At 54.7% G+C, this 18,092-nt stretch overlaps 1 protein-coding gene across 4 annotated transcripts in view; it reads right to left on the bottom strand.

Annotated features, from left to right (window-relative positions):
• The window catches only part of RALGDS (ral guanine nucleotide dissociation stimulator), a 55,778-nt gene that overhangs the window by 6,167 nt on the left and 31,519 nt on the right, over positions 1 to 18,092 (bottom strand). For all 4 annotated transcript variants that reach the window (XM_027887129.1, XM_027887127.1, XM_027887128.1 and 1 more), the window contains exons 2-6: positions 2,019 to 2,129; positions 1,442 to 1,635; positions 969 to 1,043; positions 629 to 822; positions 96 to 217 (exon numbers count right to left, since the gene is read on the bottom strand). In XM_027887129.1, coding sequence (XP_027742930.1) covers positions 96 to 217; positions 629 to 822; positions 969 to 1,043; positions 1,442 to 1,635; positions 2,019 to 2,129 — 696 coding nt within the window. The remainder of the gene's footprint in view (positions 1 to 95; positions 218 to 628; positions 823 to 968; positions 1,044 to 1,441; positions 1,636 to 2,018; positions 2,130 to 18,092) is intronic.

Below are 18,092 nucleotides of genomic sequence, written 5' to 3'. Positions count from 1 at the left end.
CCCTGGGAGGAGAACAGGCCAGGGGGAAATATGGATGGAAAGAGCCGGGTCTGTGTTCAGAGCACCATCGACTTGGTTGCTGAGTGAATACTCACAGCGTCCATCAGTGTGAACTGTTCTGCCACCATCTCTGGGGAGAAGGAGAGGAAATCCGGCTTCCCATCCCCAACTCCGTTCTCCTCCACCAGCTGGAAGGTGCAGCTGCCATGGTCCACAGCTGTAGGAGACAGGGTGAAGCTGAGCACTGCAGAGCTGCCACAAGCCAGGGTCCACACCGACCCACACCAGTCCCCTGTGGGCACCCACATCCCACCTCCCAGGCTCTTAATTCCCATCTGGCTTCACACCTGGAGAAACGAGGCTCAGATAAAAGGATAATCATTTTAAACCTGTGTGCAAGTGTCTGCACAGGATTAAAGGCAGATTAGCTAATCCACTTAGAAATCCCACTTCTGGTGCAGCTGGATTAGCTTCCCAATGTACCTCCATGTAAACACAGGCAGGGTTTATGAGCGTCCAGCCACGTGGCAAGACCGGAGGTTCTGGAGACCCTCAATGCCAACAAGCAGCACTTCTCCCTCCACCTGCAGCCTCACATGACCCCCTGTAGGCAGGGAAAGGAACCCACCTTCTGCCTCGGACTCGCTCTGCTCTTGCTGTTGGAACTGGGCCAGCAGGATGCGGGCCCGGCGCTCCAGGTCGGAGCCGGGGATGTTGTGGCGCACGTAGGAGATGAGCTGCTTGAGGCAGGTGAAGTCCGGGGGCTTGCGGAAATCCTCTGAGTACTGGTCCAGCCAGGCCCCCAGGATGGAGGAGATGGTGCTGCAGGGAGGGGGAAAACACGGGCAAACCTGTGTGAGAAACCTTGCGTGCACCCCATGAACCCCAGGCACACCTCTGGGAAAACACATCCCTTTGCAGGAGAACCAAAAACTATCACCAGAGCCACCCACAGTGCAGTCACTTACTTCTTCAGCTCTGTCCTCTCGTCCACAGCGTGCCTGGCATGGTCCCCATTTGCCTGCACGTGCAGTTTGCCATATCTGGTGGGGCACAGAGAGGAGGCAGTGAGCACCCTGAACTCAGCTGCCTCTCAGCGCTGCCTCTTCTCCCTCCACATCACCCCCAGCTCTGCCAGGGGTCAGGATGAACCTCCTACACGGTGTCCTGCTCCCTCCTCCTCTACCACAGCCCCCATGTTACAGGAAGAGGGAAGCAGCCAGCACAGGCCACCTCACAGAGGGATATCAGCTGGAAGAGCTCCAGCTCTCTGGGAAGTGGTGTCCTCCCTGCCCTGCCCCAAAACCTCCAAGCAGATGGAGTTGTGAGAAGCCATCACCCCTCTGAGGCATTGCAGCAGAAGGTGCTGGGGCTCTCTTGGCTGAGGGGGCTCAGGCACCAACCACTCACAGCTGCATTTTGGAGCTCAGGGCAGCCTCACCTGTTAAGCAGCAGGTCCAGCACTTGCTTGGTGGTGGCAAAGGCCCGGTAAGTGCACAGGAAGATGGTGACATAGGTGGAATCATTGCCCTTGAAGGCTGAGACCAGGTACTCCACCAGCTTCTCCAAGGTCCCAGCTTTTATCGTCCGCACCTTACACGTCTCGTAGAGGTTTAGGGCCGACTCATTCTCAAACTGCCAGGACAGGAGCAGAGGTCAGTGGGCTGGGTGAAGACAGACACCACCAAGAGCAAAGCGTTCCCACCAGCTTCACAAGGGACCACGGACCCTCACAGTGCCTGGGGCTCTCCTAACTGGGAAAGGGAAGCTGGGTCTCCTCGGACACCAAATATCAGCAACCCAGCTGAGGTGAGCATTTGGGGAATCCCAGAAAAGGCCTCAAGGTTGCCAAAATCTAGAAACAAATCAGAGTTGCCCTACTTTGCAAAATGGGGCCTACAGATTGTTTCCCCTGTGCCCCTTCCCACGGGGCAGAGGCCAGGGGGTGCTCCCATTCCCTGCTCCCAAATAAATACATGATTCCTGTGGCAGGGACACCTCTAAAACCCCCAGCTTACCCCCAGCCATCGCTGCCCTTTGTTGGCCGTGTGATGGAGCTGCACTTTCCGGAGCGATATGCTGTAGATCACACCATCCTCCAGCTCTTCTCCGATCTCCTGTGTGGAGCTCTGCATGGAAAAACAAGATACACCGTGAGATAAGGAGAGCAAAGCACGGCAGAGATGCTCCTGTAGCTCGTACAAGGCATCCCAGCAAGCCAAAGGCAACAGCTGGCAGGCAGCAAGAGCCTCCCTGACCTGCTCAGGAACACAGACCAGGCGACGCCAGTCTGGCCAGCTCAGCTGTGGGCCCACCTGAGCCTGGCCCACAGCAGAGACAGGAATTCGGGAAGCTGTTCTGGGTCTGCTCCTGGCTCCACTTCTCAGCCCTTCAGCACAGCCAGGCTGTGCCAGTGCTTAGGGCTGGGAAAAGCAGGGACCCCTCTCTGGGCACTGAGGGGGGCAGTGAGAGCACACCCCATACCCAGCCCTTCCCGTAAGGTGACACTGCCACCTGCTCGGACTGTAATCTCAGTAATCTGTCCCTGCAGAACTGGGCACCTCTGTGCACTTCCCTAATAGCTAATAACTGTCAAACCAAGCTCCTGCCAGCTTTGGCAGCGCTGGGAGGCAGAAATCCAAGAGGAAGCTCAAAGCTGGGGGGAAAATCCCAGCGATTGGAATCAGGGTGGGCTCAGGCACTGGGCACCTCTGGGCCACAACCCGACCCAGCTACGACGCTCACACTCCTGTTCTGGGGGGTGGAGACCACCTAGAATTTAGTGAGGAAAGGGGTGATGCTTCTCGGGCCAGGTCCCTGGGCACACACCTCCCCCAGCACCACCTGCCAGCACAGGGCTCAGCAGCAGCTCCAGCCACACAAGGACGATTTGGTTCCCTCCTCCTCCTCCTCCCTCACCACGCTCTGCTGAGTCAGTGCCTCTCTTAAGATGGTTTATCCAGATCCTTTTAAACACCGTGGGGATCTCCCCCGCCCTCCAGCCCCCACGCCAAATGGTGGGACAGGGTCTTACACACAGCAAAACGCTCTGCTCAGCAGATGGAGAACACGCCCCAAGGCAGTAAGCTGGTTAGCAGGGGGAGGTGACCGCGTGCTGTGGGGCACAGGGACAAGTCTCCCCTGCATGTCACACTGCCAGCCAAGGGCCAGAGCCAGGACGTGGCTTTCCCTGCAACCTGCCCCTCCAGAGCATAAAATACCCTCAGCAGTGGCAACAACACAGGGCTTGCCAGGGAAGAAGCTGCTATGGAGGGACCCAGGATGGAGCCCCAGGAGTGATGCTGCTCCCTGGGAACATGGGAACAGCCATACCCAGGGCCCCCATTTCAGACATCTCCCATCTCAAGAGCCACAAGCAGAATAGGACCCTGACCTGACTGATCACACACCTGCACCCACAGGCTCCTTACCCACCATCCTTTATCATCACCATTACAGCAGCGGCCACTGCACTCTTATCACACCCTGCTCAAGCCAAGGGCTGCTCATTAGCAAGGAATCAAGGCAGCTCAAAGAGCGAGGGGAAACTTGAAAAAGCCTCTCATTCATGGCTGTAATGAATGAGGACAGAGATTCCCCCTGGGCAGGGTTACTGACTTTTTCACTTTCTGCTGAACCTGCTCTTCTCACTTCATGCCAGATTATGAAGAGGTTTGGTTGGCTGAAGCTCGAGGGATTGTGAGGCTCCTAACTTCAGCTCTGCCGTGAACATCAGAAGTCTTTCTCAGGGTTCACTGGCTTCCAGACCAACCCTGACAGCACCTGCACAGGGCAGCAGACAAACAGACACCCTTCCTGACACCTGCATCTGTCCCTCCTTTTTTCTGTCTCTGGGATAAATTATGGCATAAATTTATGTTCCAGTACATTGCCCTGGGGGACTGGCACGACCCTGGGAGAGAACAGCTTTGTGGCCACTCTGGATCAACCCCCTGCAGTGATGGCACCTAATCAAGTTGGCCAAGTTGTTTTTCTTCCACCTATAGATGCTGTTTCCAATAAAAAGAAAGAAAAATCATGGAAACACTCTCCAATTTGTCCACAGAGACCATCAGACCCTGGTGCCCAGAGCGCTGTGATCCTCCAGAAATGACAGTGATGCCTCTTGAGCACACGAGCCCATTACCCAAGAGGCAGCGAGAGAGAAGGGGCATCACCACCAACTAGGCTTCCTTTACACCAGCTCTCCTGGGCTCTCTCCCAGTTTCCATAACCCAACCTGCATGTCAGCATGCAGTATCTCCCAATTAAACTGAGACTTTGGGCTAGAGGAAAGTTCTGGGTCCAGCAGGACCAGAGCCCTGTACGGTCTAACTCAGAAAAGAGACTTGGCTGGGCAGTTGTAAATCCCAGGCACAAATATCTAAAAAAAAAAAAAAAAAAAAAAAATCAGATGCCTGTTGACATGCAACTAACTTAATAAATTAAATTATATGGGAGGGCAAAACATCCCAGGATCAACCCATGAATCACTGGCAGCTGCTGTGCAACTACAGTGGAAAGTATTGCAGGGGTTTTCGCTCCATGCTTCGTGTCACGTGCAAGGGATACACCCCATTTTGATGTGCGTGGAAGCAAATTTCATTTCCTTCCCATATTCAAGGTTGTCAAGATTCATTCATCTTTTTTTTTCTTGCTGACTCGTGCGATATCCCCCCCGAAGTTCCCCCTTCGCAAACCGCACACGCAGGCCGCGGCTTCCCAGCGGTGTCTGCACCAGGCCCCCGCCAAGAGCCAGCCGAGCTGCTACACTGGCACATTCTAAAATTTGGCTATTTATATTCTGTGTGAGCTTCCCCTTTCCTACGGCTGCTGCTTCTCCAAGATGCTGATTGTGCATTCCGCGCGTGTTGGTTAAAAACCGACGAAGCAAAAAGAAGCAGCAGCAGGACGGAGAGAGCCAGTGAAGCCCCACTCCCAACACCTGCACCAACGGCACGTTTCTACTTCTGCAGATGAGGAGGTGGGGTGGGAGCAGGGCTGAGAGAGGCCTAAAACCTTGACCTGTGGCTTATGTACCCACTGGCCACCAGTGCTGCAGTTCTGACACTCACATCAGGATTTCCAGCGAGTCAACCGAAGTTGAACACCTTCAAAATGGTCTCTAAAGAGACAGAGAAGTGCTGGTAAATATTACTGCAACAGAAACTCCTCCCCACTGCCTGCCCTACACATCTGCTGGAATTTTCTGCCCCTCACAGCAGAAGGAAACACGAGTAAGGCTCAGTCAGCACAACCACAGCCTGGTGCCCACATGCAAACCCTCCTTCATCGGTGCTCAACCTGGAGACCTGAGCATGAGACACAGGTGAACAGTCCAGTCCCTTCTGTTGGTACAGGAGATGAATCCAACAGGCCCATACAGTGCTTGAAATGGCTGCAACAAGATTCAGCAAAGCTTTTCTGTGAAAACACTAACTTTGAGCACGTTGATGGTTATGGCATCTGCACCTTCCACCAAACTCAGACGGACAGGACCCGGCACCCCAGAAAGTGAAATCCAACACGTCCCAAGATGGGCATTGAAAAAGGGAAGACACGGAAAATGAACATTTGACCGTGATTTCTCCAGCTCAGTGTGCAACCCTGCTCCTCTCCACACGGCAGGAAAAAAGGTCTCTGGATGGAGGGGCACAAGGAAAAACCACATGTGTAACTCAGGGGTATCAGACGCCCAGTTGTGCAGAGCAGAGGCTTCTGCAGCAGCAGCCCTGTGAGTGAACTCTGCAGGAGTTCATCCCCTGAAATATGAGACTGGAGGTCTGCACCAGATGGCTGCCTGGGTTTGGGGACTGCCTCCTCCAACTGCAGATAGCCCCGGGCTGCCGGAGCTCCCAGCTCCCGCTGATGGTTCAAAGCCTTTGTGACTACACCAGGGAGGAATTCCCGCTCTGCTCAGTGCAATAAACTCCTCTACTGTCTGGTGAATGTTCTTGCACTCGGCGTGGTGTCAAACCCCACGTCTTCACACGGAGGTTTAATAACGAGCTCTGAGACAGCAGCCAAGGTTCGTGAGCCTGGAGGGAGGGTGTGAGGGACCCTTGTGGAGCCAGGCAGAGCAGCAGGGACTCTGCCTTCGGCTCTTCTCGCCGGTTGAAGGGAGGGGAAAACGCAAAAGCCAAACAGCGAAGCGAAATATTGGCTGGGGAGCTGCATTTTGGAAAGTGTTCGGGATCAGCCACGAAGGTGGTTTTAGTAAGGCAGGAGGATAGTACAGGATTAAGTGTGACAGCATCCCCACATGTTTACACAGACAATTACCCAACAATTACCAGGTCTTAAGAGCTCTGGTCCCACGTGTCCTGGGCTAGTGCATCGGCCTCCAAAGGCGTAAAATAATGAACAGTTTGTGGAAAAAGGTATTAATTTCAGCACATGTGGAAGAGGCACAACTGCTCAAAGTGCTTTTACTGATGCTCCCTGGACAACAGCTGGTTTAACAATCAAGATATTCGTGTTACTCTGTTCCCGTTCAGTCGAGCTACACAAAATGCCTGTTCTGCACACAGGTACAACACAGAACCGAGAGTATCTCTGCATCATGATTTCAAAATGCTGCTGCTACCAGCCACAAGAGAGAAAGCAGACACTAACCCTGCCCAAGGGAAGCCAGGAATGTGCTCCTGTTGGGAATTAACAGTCCCACTGGCCAACGAGTCAAGAAAAGGCAGAGCTGAGCCCCCAAGACATCACCAGGAGTTTCTCACTGAAGCTCCGCGTTTGCACAAAGTTCGAAAGAACCCGATGAAAGGTGTTAAAGCCAGAAACAGAAAGCGGAGGGGGGTGGGGTGGGGGTGTCTTTAGAATCCCCAGTGCTTTCTCAAAATAATCCCTTCCCACTTGCAACGGGAAATGGGCCTTTCCGGAAACGAAAGAAACGGGCTCCACCACAGGCCATGTCCTCCCCAGGCCATGTCCTCAGGCCATATCCTCCCCAGGCCATGTCCTCCACCGCTGCCACGAGCCCCAGGTTAACTTTCATTTCACCCTCAGGAGTAACCCCTGAACCCATGAAATGAACAGCAGAGACTCCGGGGCCTCTTACGTAAACTGAAGTGTACGACGTCACGTAAAAGGAAATAGGAAAAAAAGTCACCCCCGGCGAGTGAAAGGAAAACAAGTGCAGTTCTGTGAAGCGAGATAAAGACCGCAAAAGCAGAAGCACCCCCTGTCCTACACATCCCAAATAAGCGCACGCAGCACAACACCCTTCCTCGTGGGGACTTCCAGGCAAAAAGCCCTGAGGTGGCTGTTCCCCCACGGCTCTGCCGGGCAGGATCGACTGCTCCTCGCACTCATCAGCACTTTCCTTCCCCAGGCCCTGCTCAGGAAGGCTACAGGCACTACCCAGAGCTGGTGAGGAAGCTGCCAAACTTCCCCCCTGTCCAAGGGAAGGAAAGGCACCCACGCTGGTGCCTGCCCGCCCCGGTGACTCACGGCACGTCCTTTGGATTAGCAGCTCCGTCGAGGATTTGAGTGCCCCACTGAGCACTTCTACTCCCAAACACCATCCCAGCAATGGCCATGGTGGCACTGGGGTGCAATGGTTCACTCCAGTCGACGCCAGCCTCGAGCAAGTTGATATCCCACTGTCTCCTTTCTCCCTGAGCCGTGTTCCTGTTGCTGCTGATGGAGCTCAGCCCCCCACCTGGGTGCTGCTCCCCATCTAGACATGGTCAGCAGAGAGACACAGTTCCTTCGGGTTTTCAACACTTTCTGCCTTCCTGCCTGCCTCCTCTGAGCTGCTTCAAACCAGGACCGATTCCAACAGCCCATTAAAACACAAAAACAAAGGAGGAAACAGGAAAAGAACAGAAAAAGGGCCAGAAGCTAAACTTAAACTCTCCATGAAAAGGGGGTGGTTTTGCAAGGACACCAAGCCAGCGGCGACAGCTGGGGGCCTGTTCTCTCCCCATCAGCTGCTGGGCTCCACAGTTGGGCTTTCCTGACACTCTTTGCTCTGCTTCAGGTGTTCCAGCATGGAAATCTGTGCCCCTAGGGAAGAGCCTCGGAGCCGTGCATCACCCTGCACCACACGCAGGATGGGGCAGAGAGAAAGAGAGGGCACATCACTCTTTATCTGCCTCTTGTGGGGATTCCCTCGGGATCTGGGGCTCCTGAGACTGACAGCAGGTCTGAGGGGTTACAGACAGCATCCAGAGGCAGCCTCCTCCACCCTCGTGGCTTTGGGAGAAGGGAAAGCTGGCGGATCAGTTACAAAGGCATCTTGTGACTCGCACGCAGTGAGTCAGTGGCTGGAGCCAGGATTAGGAGCTCGGCGCTCGGGTCCAGAAACGAGACAGAGCAGATACACAGGATTCCTCCCCCATTTGCTTCTGGTTTGCTTTTGAAGAAAACTAAGAGCCTTCCCACACGTAGAGACTTTTTTCCTCTTTTTATGGTGTGGAAATCAAGAGTAGAAGACCTTCAAAGATGCTGTGTGTCCACTCCATCCTCCCGGCCCTCAAGGAAAAGGAACAGGCCCCTGAGGTGGGGGGATGCAGGTGCTGGAGGGGGATCAGCCTTGCTGGGGAAACTCCCCAGGGAAAAGCAAACTCCATCTGCAACAGGCAGTGCCAGAGGTGCCTGGTTAACTCCAAACCCTGTGTTTCCTACGCCCAGGAGTACAGAGACCCACAAGCACCTCCACCTAGACATTTGCATCCCATATGAGAACACCGCCACCCTCGTGTTCCGTACCAGGGATGCGCTGGGATGGGCTGAGGAAGGTTGGGAGAAAAACTGAGGGCAGCAGGTTTTGCTTCCTCTCTGAGTTGACAGCAAAAAAGATCCGGCCGACACAGCAGTTCCAGCTCTTGCTCCACAGCCCTTGGCTCTGTGTTCGTGATCTCTCTGGCGTGAGCAGCATCCCTGCTCAGCACCATCCAACGCCTCCGCAGGGGCCGGATCAGGGCCCAGGGACGCAGCTGGACTTCCCTCACAGAGCAACTGCCCACAGGCCCCGGGGTAATTACTGGAAGTGAAACCAGAGTGACATGACCGGTGAAAACTGGTGTGCAAAAAAATCTGACACGAATTGCTCTGTAAGGTTAAATAAAGACTGAGCGCCTCCTCCTAAGTCACTTCAGCTCAGAACAAAGGTCTGTGTTTTAACAAGATGGGAGAGAAATGTCTGTGAAAAACATAACTGAAACAAGCCCAAGAAGTGATTGGGTTTTTTTCTGGGTGTGCAGAAGCACCTGTAAGTCACATGCAACATGACAGCTCCCCAGTGCCCTGTTCAAATGCGAATTAAAACATGGAGGGTGTCCTGAAAAGTTCAAGCCTACCTGACCTAACATTACTCCATCAATTCCACTGCTGAAACAGGGCCCTCGTGCACCAAGTGTGTTATTTCTGTGTCAGCAAAACTGTCACACGTATTGGGAAAGGGATAGTGATCAGGTTGGCATTTGGAGCTGATTCTTGAAACCAATTGGAATGGTCATTCCTAAACTGTTGGTTGTGTCTTAACACACGTTAACCAGGACACACAGACTTGTTCATTGTGGCAACTCCAGGGCAATACTTGTCCTTTGCATTGTATCACCACCTGCAAAGCCAGTGCATCTTCCCAAAAGACAAGTCTTTACACTCCCAGAGACACAAAACCTTCAATAAATATTCTCCAGCTCTCAGCTCAAAGCCAACGTGCCAATCCAGACCGTGTCAGCCAAAAAAACCTGATTTTAAGAAGTACCAGCTGCAATAAAACCAGGCTCTTTTGTCAAACCTGCCCCTTGCCCTGGCACACATGCCCTGCATGGACGAAGTGCAGAGCTGGGCACTGCTCCTGCAGCGTGAGCAAGGTGGGATATGCAGAAAGGGCAAAGCCACTGCCAGGTGGGAAACACCAGCCCAGCCCCAGGAGGTGGCCCTTTCAGCCCCCTATGCCACGCTGAACCATCTCACCAGCCCCACGCTGACATTCCCAGGGAGTTTCATCACCCACCATTCCCAAGCAGCCTGGCTAAGCTGTAAATGGCTGCCTGTGCAGTAATTCGCCTGCTGCAGCTCACAAGGGAGGAACAGAATGCCAAGTGCCATCTTTCAAGAATTCTGAAGGTGCACAGATCAGGGTGGACAGTCTGGAGGCTGCCCAGGAGCCCTGTCTGGTCACAGTCTGGCAGATGGCAACTGCGCCGTCACCTCTCGCTTCCATCCCAGCGAGGTTCATTTCGACGCAGCCGAGACGTATCCATAGCTCGGATAAACTGAACCAAAATAAACCCTCGTGAAATAAATGTGTCCACCCATGTGTTTACTCCTCCTGACGTCAGCTGACATTCCCTCCACTAAACCTGGTGCCACTGAAGCGTGGGCGAAGATGACAAGCTCAGAGCTCCGGGGGGGGCCTCCCACCTCCCTAAAATCCTATCGCCACAGCCTGTGCAGAAGAGGATACCCAGCGAGGGGGGAGGGCTCCATATGCCACCAGCCCACCCTGACCCTGGAGCAGGGCGCTCTCCCAGCCGGTTCAATGGCACCACTGTGCCGCCCGGGGCCGGAGCGGGGCTCGCAGGGACGGGCTCGGCCGATGGCTCCGCTCTTTGTGTGCGTGTCTGCACCAGGGTGACCCAGTAAACAGCTGAAGCAGAGAAAATGCGGGAACAATCCAGCGCAGGGAGGCAGTGAGGGGCTGCCGGTGAAAGGACGGGAGGAATAAATGCGAGGCTTTGTTCTCCGGTCGTGCCCCCCGCGCCCGGCTCCCACCCCGGCCAGGATGACGTAGGATTTTCTCCATTTGCTGCCGGCCGTGCGGAGATCCGGGCTCAGCACGGCTCGTCCCAGCCTCCCCCTGACACCCGCAGCCCCAGTGTGTCCCAGCACATCCCAGCTGCGGGTGCCAGGACATCCCCTTCGCGCCGGGGAAGGGCTGGGACAGATTCTCCCCTTGCCTGGTACCCTGCTTACTTGTTCCCCTCCCTCGGGCGCCTGCGGGAAGCTGGAAGGGAGAAAAGCACTTTTGCTTCGTAATCAAGAAAATCTCACCTTGAGAGCATTACTTAAATGGGTGTCAAGGAGGCAGGAGGTGCTAAGTGAACAGGCACAGGGCAGGTGTCAACAAGCCGACACCTGGGCGGTCTGCAATCAGGATGCTGAGAATTTAAGATTAACTGGCACCTTTAGGGAGAAATCAACTGGGGGAAAAAAAAAATAAAAAAAATCCAGCTGTTGTCAAGTGCCTGAGCACACACAGGCCAGGAGCCCTAGCAGGGAGGTCCTGCCCCGAGCGCTGGGTGTGCCAGATCTTGTGGCACAAGCAATGTGGGTGCCCAGGCAGCCAGGCTGGTGGGATGAATTCCTTCCCCAGACCTTCAGCCCTGCACTGGAGGTGAGGGCTCACCCCTGGACCATGTTGGAGCATCAGCAAGGGCTGGGCCAGCAGCCCTCCCCTCAGGTGTCAACCAAACCCTGGGGGTGCAGGGAGGCAGCTTCACACAGGGTTGCTCCACTTTCCCACCCACCCTGACTCAGCACAGGCTTTTGGGACCGTGTTTTCTCCCACCACTTAAGACACAGCCCTTTTCCAGCGACAGCTGATGATGAAGACAAACCAGTGCCTGCAGCAGCCCATCTGTGCCAGCTCAGGGACCCTGGGCATCGGGATTTCAACCTGGCACTGGGTCATCCAGGCATCTGCAGGCAAACATACTCTTTCACAGGCGCTAAAATACCACACAGGTGAGCCTGTTCCTCCTGGCCATGGCACTCTGGTGAGCCAGTACAGGCACGCTCCCACCCCGACTCGTCTGTTCCTGCCACCCTGCCCTGTTCATCCTCTGGGATTACCAGCCACAGGTGAGCATCCCTGCAGCTCATCCTCCTCTCATTTAATAAAAGGATTTGGGGGAACACACCCTGGGATACCCAAAAAGCTGAAGTGCACAATGACCATGGGGCAGCATCGATGCAAAGAGGGTAGAAGTGCCCACCTTCCTTTCCTCTGACAATGCCTGGATAAGACAGGTCAAGCCTCAAACAGCCCCAATCCTCCCAGAGCTGAGGAACTTGCTGTCATCCATGGGAATGAGGGTTGGGAGAGATGGAGTTCGTGGAGTACCCACCCCCCAAGAAGCACCTCAGGGAATAAGTGTTTGTTATGACACTGGTCTGAGCCATAGCTACGCTCTGAGTCACCTCAGCGCTCCGAGGGAGGGACCAGCCAGGCCTGTCTTGGTGCCAGCTCTCAGCTCTCGCTGTTGCAACCGGGACTGAATCGAGCAAACCACATTGTCCAGAAGCCCAGTGATGCCAGTGCCAGCCACCAGCACCGGGCACCGCCAACGCATCGCTCAGCGGGAGCATCTGACCAGCAGAGCTGCAGCTGGGACCAAATGCCCACTAAAAATATCATCAAAAGCCAACAGATAGCAACATTTGGAGAAAAGCTGGGCTGCTTAAGGGTGATAAACCAACCCGAGCGCTGGCCTTGCTCTGAACGGTCCGCAGTGATCGCTGAGGTCGCAGCATGGGAGGATTGGGGTGACACCATCAGCCCCAGCTCACACCTCCCACATCCTCCAGCTCCTGCTGCTCTAGTGCAGAGCCAGACCTCACCGGCAGCAGGCCACCAACTGAGCCTTTCAGGCAGGTGTCTGAGCAAAATCCCCGGAGTTCTGGCCTAAACTGGATGGTGAGGTCCTGAACCCCCCAACACACACGAAGGCGTGTGTGCTTCAGCATCCTTGTTCACCTCCCAGGGCTGAGCTTTTGCCCTGCCAGTCCCAGGCAGCGTGCTTTGCTTTGCTTTGCCCAGCTTGGCTGAACGATGGTTTCCTGAAGTGGGTTCCAGCTCTAAGAGGTGAACCCAAAGCAAACACTGGAGCGGGGAGCCCGGGGCAGGCTCTCGGCTTGCGAGTCTCCATGGAGACCCAACCGCTGCAAAGAGCAGGGAAAGGGTGCGTGGTTTTGCTCCATCACATGAAAAGAAGTTCTGGTAAGACGGGTAGTGAGGCCTTTGAAAAGCAGGTTTCCACACAAGCCCTGGGCTCAGCTGCTGTTTGCTGAAGTGTGGTAAGCAGAGAGCAAAGCCGCTCTAAAAATAATGCCTCAGCATTCCAGATGAAGTTGCCTCCGATGCGTTTCCTCTCCAATCTGCCCCGTTTGCAAGCTTGGACCAACTTTATTTTTCCTCCCCTGTCAGCTCTGAGGACTCAGCTGGTGCCTGGCAGCCAGAGCCATCTCCATCCTGTCTCTGGGGGTCACCAGGCAGCTTTGCCCACCGGCACCCGGCACCCCACGTGTGGAACAGGAAAACGCCCTTTCCCGTCCCAGCATGTTTCTGACAGCAGGGCTCGTGGAAATACCAACTGTGTAATGAAAACAAACCCGCTGCTGTAGAGCCTAAGCAAGTGAAACAGGCCACACCATGTGCCCCTGCGTGTGCTTAATCTCCACTGACATTTAGCTGTCACACAACTACTGACCCTCAGGTAGAGAGGACCTGGCGTTTTCTAACGTGGAAGTGCTGCCCTACAAGAGCCTGTGCCCACACAGCCCCCCGGGAACGTAACCAGAAACTGTAGAGATGATTTGCATAACGTCACAAAAACAAAATCAGGTGGAGAGGGGCAGAGGTTTTGGGTGCTGCAGAGTCACCACTTCACTGCACCGAAGGAGACAAGTGTTTGCTCACTACAGCCCACGCAACCACAGGGCCCAGGCAGGGAATTAGGAAAGGACCTTCCTGGCACCTCTGGGAGAGCTGTTCCCAGGTGTTAAAGAGAACAAAAAGCCCTTCTGCAAACTCCAAATGACCCCTATGCCAGGCTGTGAGCCCCGAGCAGCCCTCACACCTCTGCCCCTCTGCAATCCCCTCCCCGTGACTCCCTTCAGCCTGGGGAGCGGCTGGGATTACTGGGATTAGTGCTCCGTGGCAGAGCTCCCTTTCCCTAATGACTCAGGAGCAAAGTCCAAATGCATCTTTATCGGAGCTTCGTGAGCCAGGAGGGCTGGGGCTCCTGTGACGTGCAGGTGAGTCCCCACACGGGGAATGAGACAAACTGACAACTCAGGTATCCAAACACGAGGAATGAGACAACTGAAGCACCCAAACATCAAAGTCCCTCCCTTGCTGCTGGTTTTCCCAGGTAGGCACAAGCTCCAGCCAGAGGCTGCCATACGGTTTCAGAGAGATGCTTAACACATCCCCCCCTCCCAAGAGTCCTCGTGCCAGCCCCACCTTTCAGCCTGCAGGTGCTTCTCTCTGCAAAATGAATGTCCCACAGACCCCCAGAGCAAAGGCCCATGTTTGGGACCAGCCATGGGTGCTGCCGTGGGATCTAACCCAGCGCTCTGCACACGAACAGCACGGGATGAACGCACCAATCTGGAGAAGGTGTGAGTCCTACAACTCAAACTCTTTCTCCCCAAGGCCTGAGAAATGTTCCAAACCCCTCACCAAGACCCCACAGGTGCCGTCCCACCAAAGCAATGCACAAAAACTCCGACAGGCCACGAGCTGTGCCGGAGCCCCCCGGGCCCCCCGCCAGCAGCTCAGCCAGCTTTGTATCCAAATCCTGCTCCTTAGCAACCACATTTTTTTCCCCCCTCTTGCTGAGTCCGTGGGAGATGAAGAAATATTTGAGAACTGAAACAGCCCTGCTGCAAGGATATATTTAAATAAAAGGAACATGCCCCTAATGACAAAGCTGGTCATTAGGCAGCTCTGGAGATAACGGCTTTAGAGAAAGTGTGAGCAGGGGATACCCAGCCTTTAAATGTGGTCTAGAGTGACCTAAATAAGCTCTTTGCTCCTTCAGTTACACATCCCTCGGGGGCCACGGCGGATGGCAATTAGAGAGCTGGGGAGGGTGATGGAGGAACCGCTGGTGGTGAAGCCCTTCCTACAGCCAGACCAACCCAGGTGGCCCTAAAAGCAGGTCATGCTCTCACCCTTATTATGGGGTGGTCACAGCCAGCCCAACTCCAAAATAGTGGTGGGTTCCAGCTGAACAAGACCCATCCCTGAAGGCATGGCCAGCCTGATGCTCCTTTTGCTCATCACACCCCAAAGCCAGGTGTAGGGAAGGGGAAATACTCTGAGACTTCATTTAGTTGCTCCAGAGGGCTGGAGGGGAGCAGTAGTGTGATGTGGGGGGGCTTGAAGCACCCTGAGCTGCAGCACAGGACCTTCTGCCTCCCCCACTGCAGGGAGCCCTGGGAGCAATGCTGAGGCACAGGAGCGGCCTGGGGGGCAGCAAGGGGGGGGGTCCCTGTGAATAAACAAAGATTTCAGTTTCCAGGGCTGCCAGTCTGGGACTAAATCCACTAAAACCTCAGCGAGATCCCAGTATGGGGATTCCCAGCCCTACAGAAACATGGCATGGCAGCCTCTGAGTAACACAATTCTTATACAAACACATTCAGAAGCCTCTCTTGAACTTCTCCCTAACCCTAACAATTAATAATAAGAAAAATCCCTCCCACCTCTGTTATTCCCACTCTGCATCAGCCACCAACAAACAGCATCTCAGCCTGCTCCCGGCCTCACCTCCGGCTCCAAACCTTCCTGGAAGGGAGCCAGAAGGTAGGTCCCCATCCAAGAAATACCAACAGATGATGTTCATCTGGCAAATTGCAAGGGACATATCAGGTTGTGCCTGGGGGAGGAGAACAGGCTGGGAGAAAAGGATCTTATTCCAAAGGCACCATAGGAAGCTAAAAGAAAATGGCTTTTAAGAGATATTCTTCTCCCCTCCCTCCCAGCTGTAAAGAACAAGCACTGACCTCCAAGGCATCTGGGCTGAGCCATTCAAGTTTTCAAGGATGCATTTAGCAGCTGAAAATCTCCTAATTGTTCAGAAAACAAACAGAGCCAGAATAGCAAGGACACAGAGCTTTTTTTATAAGTATCAGCCCAGCCTTGTCTGGAGGCTCGGCAACATCGGCTTCATGAGAGTTTCAGTCTGTGTCATCTGCAGTGGTGTTTAGGGCACGCTTGGCCAGCAGGACCAGGAGAAGGGCCACAAAATTCGCTTTGTGGCTCCTGCTGGACAGGAAGGATTGACACTCACTGCTGATTTGGGATGGATTGGAACTGGAAAGGTCAAAGCAAGAGGTCTGCAAAGCTGCTCTGTCAATCAGAGCAGTTGAGACAGTTTAAATTTTGCATCCCTGTGGTTAAAATCACGGCAACAACACTTGGCTCAGGTGGCCAGGAGGCCTCCAAGTGATGCCTGGTGATCGATACCGTTGCCGTCGGATACAGGCAAAGTCTTCCTTGCTGACATCCACAGGGGCTCAGCCAGGAGCAGAGAACGAGATCCACATTCCCTGCAACCTGCTCAGCAGCTTTCCAGGGATCCTCTACTCCCTGTGGGACCAGACTATCCACCCATGACCTGGCATAGCTCTGCCGAAACCAGCTCTGTCCCGGTGCTGGGAACAGGGTGAGCCCGGGCAGCTCCAACTGCAGACCCAGAGACCATCATCAGGGCTTGGCAAAAACACTGATGGTCTCTGGAGGTTTCTCCTGTTCAAATAATCTCCCTTCTCCTCTCAGCGTGCATCTTTGCAGAGTAGCTCTACCCGAGGATTACGACCCCGCCAGGCTCCTGCCACCACAGTTGTCACAACACTGACACTTTTTTCCTTTCCCCTGTTGGGCACCGAAAACACTGGAGGAGTTTACCTGCTCTCCGAGCATCCCAAAGCTGCTCAGGAGGCCCCGGGTCACCATGTACCCCTCTGGGATGCCCCTTTTCTTGCCCATCACTTGCAAATGGATGGTACAGAGAAAGCAGGAATTTGTCTGCAAGCTGTTCAGGGCTGGGAGGAAAACCTGAGCAATCAGATGCTGGGACTGTGATCTGACCATTACACAGCACAGACCACGTAGAGCCCAGAACAGAGATCTGGGCAAAGACCTTCAGAGCAGGTCTGGCTGGCAATCCTGTCTCTGTGCCATGCTCGGGTGAGCAGGGCTTTGCTCAGTGCCACTGGGGGCCAAGCAAAGCCTCCCTCAGCCCTGGTCCCTTTTCCTTCACAGCCCCCCGAGATGTTGCCAAACCCTCTCCTGACCTCCAGAGCCTCCTCCAGCCGGGATGCACAGGGGCTTGCTGGGGTGTGGAAGGGCTCACATGTGCCAGGCAGGCTCTCCCCTGGGATGAGAGGAGCAGCACAGGCTGCATCACCCCCTCTTTTCCTCCCCCCTCCTCTTGCTCTCCCTGCCAAAAGCGCGGCCCCTCAGCCTCCCGGAGCGCCACGGGCCGGCGAGGCTGGACTTCCTGCCAGGCATAACACGAACCAGATGATGTTCTCCAAACGATGTCAGTACGCGCACCCCCAGGAGAGAGCGGCAGGGAGGGGAGAGGGGGGTGAAAAATAAGCTGGATGGAGCTTTCCCGAACTCTCGGCAGAGCTGGTGAGCCACTGCCACCAGGCCAGAGGTGAACTGATACAGCGGGAGCCTGAGGTCATCCCTTCCTGCCCGTGGCTGACCAAGACTTTCCATCACAGGTTATGGGGTAGATTGTTTGGCACTGGGAGGAGGAACCATTGCCCCACAAAACACTGGCTGCCCTTGGCAGATATCTGCACAGTAACTAAAGAGGCTTTGGTGGTGATTCCCCCTCCTCCACCACTCCCCATTCCAGTGGGAAGCATCCAGAGCAGCACATCTGCAGCTGGCTCTAAATCCCAGCAAAGCCAGACTTGCTGACCCTTGCTGGTATTAACCCCTGCACCACCAGCACGCAGGGCTGGGACTCCTGGATGCCAAAACCTTCCTCCAGCTGAGCTTCTCCTGACACACCGTTTGCTCCCCATCAATGACACTCCCACCACACCGATGACGATCACCCATTAGTGAGATAAAAGGCCCAGCTCTGATTCAGATTATTTTGGGTGCCTTCACGTACAACTGCCATCAGTAAACCACCTGGGCCTCGCGGGGACCATTCTGACTTTGAACCCCCCGAGGTCGAATCCAAACAAGCACAAATATTCTACATCCTCCAGGAAAGTCCTCCCAGTGCCTGTAACCTTCCCAGAGGACACTTTTGTGGTTTGGACAAGCCTGAAGGCTTTTACAAGCAGCTCAGATCTGAGCAGCCTCCTGCCTCCTG

The sequence above is a fragment of the Empidonax traillii genome, unplaced genomic scaffold (assembly GCF_003031625.1).
Source record: "Empidonax traillii isolate 1590-97213 ecotype Southwest subspecies unplaced genomic scaffold, ASM303162v1 scaffold204:size1584377, whole genome shotgun sequence".
Lineage (NCBI taxonomy): Eukaryota > Metazoa > Chordata > Aves > Passeriformes > Tyrannidae > Empidonax > Empidonax traillii.
Note: the sequence above shows the minus strand (reverse complement) of the source record. Positions and strands in the feature narration are given on the sequence as shown.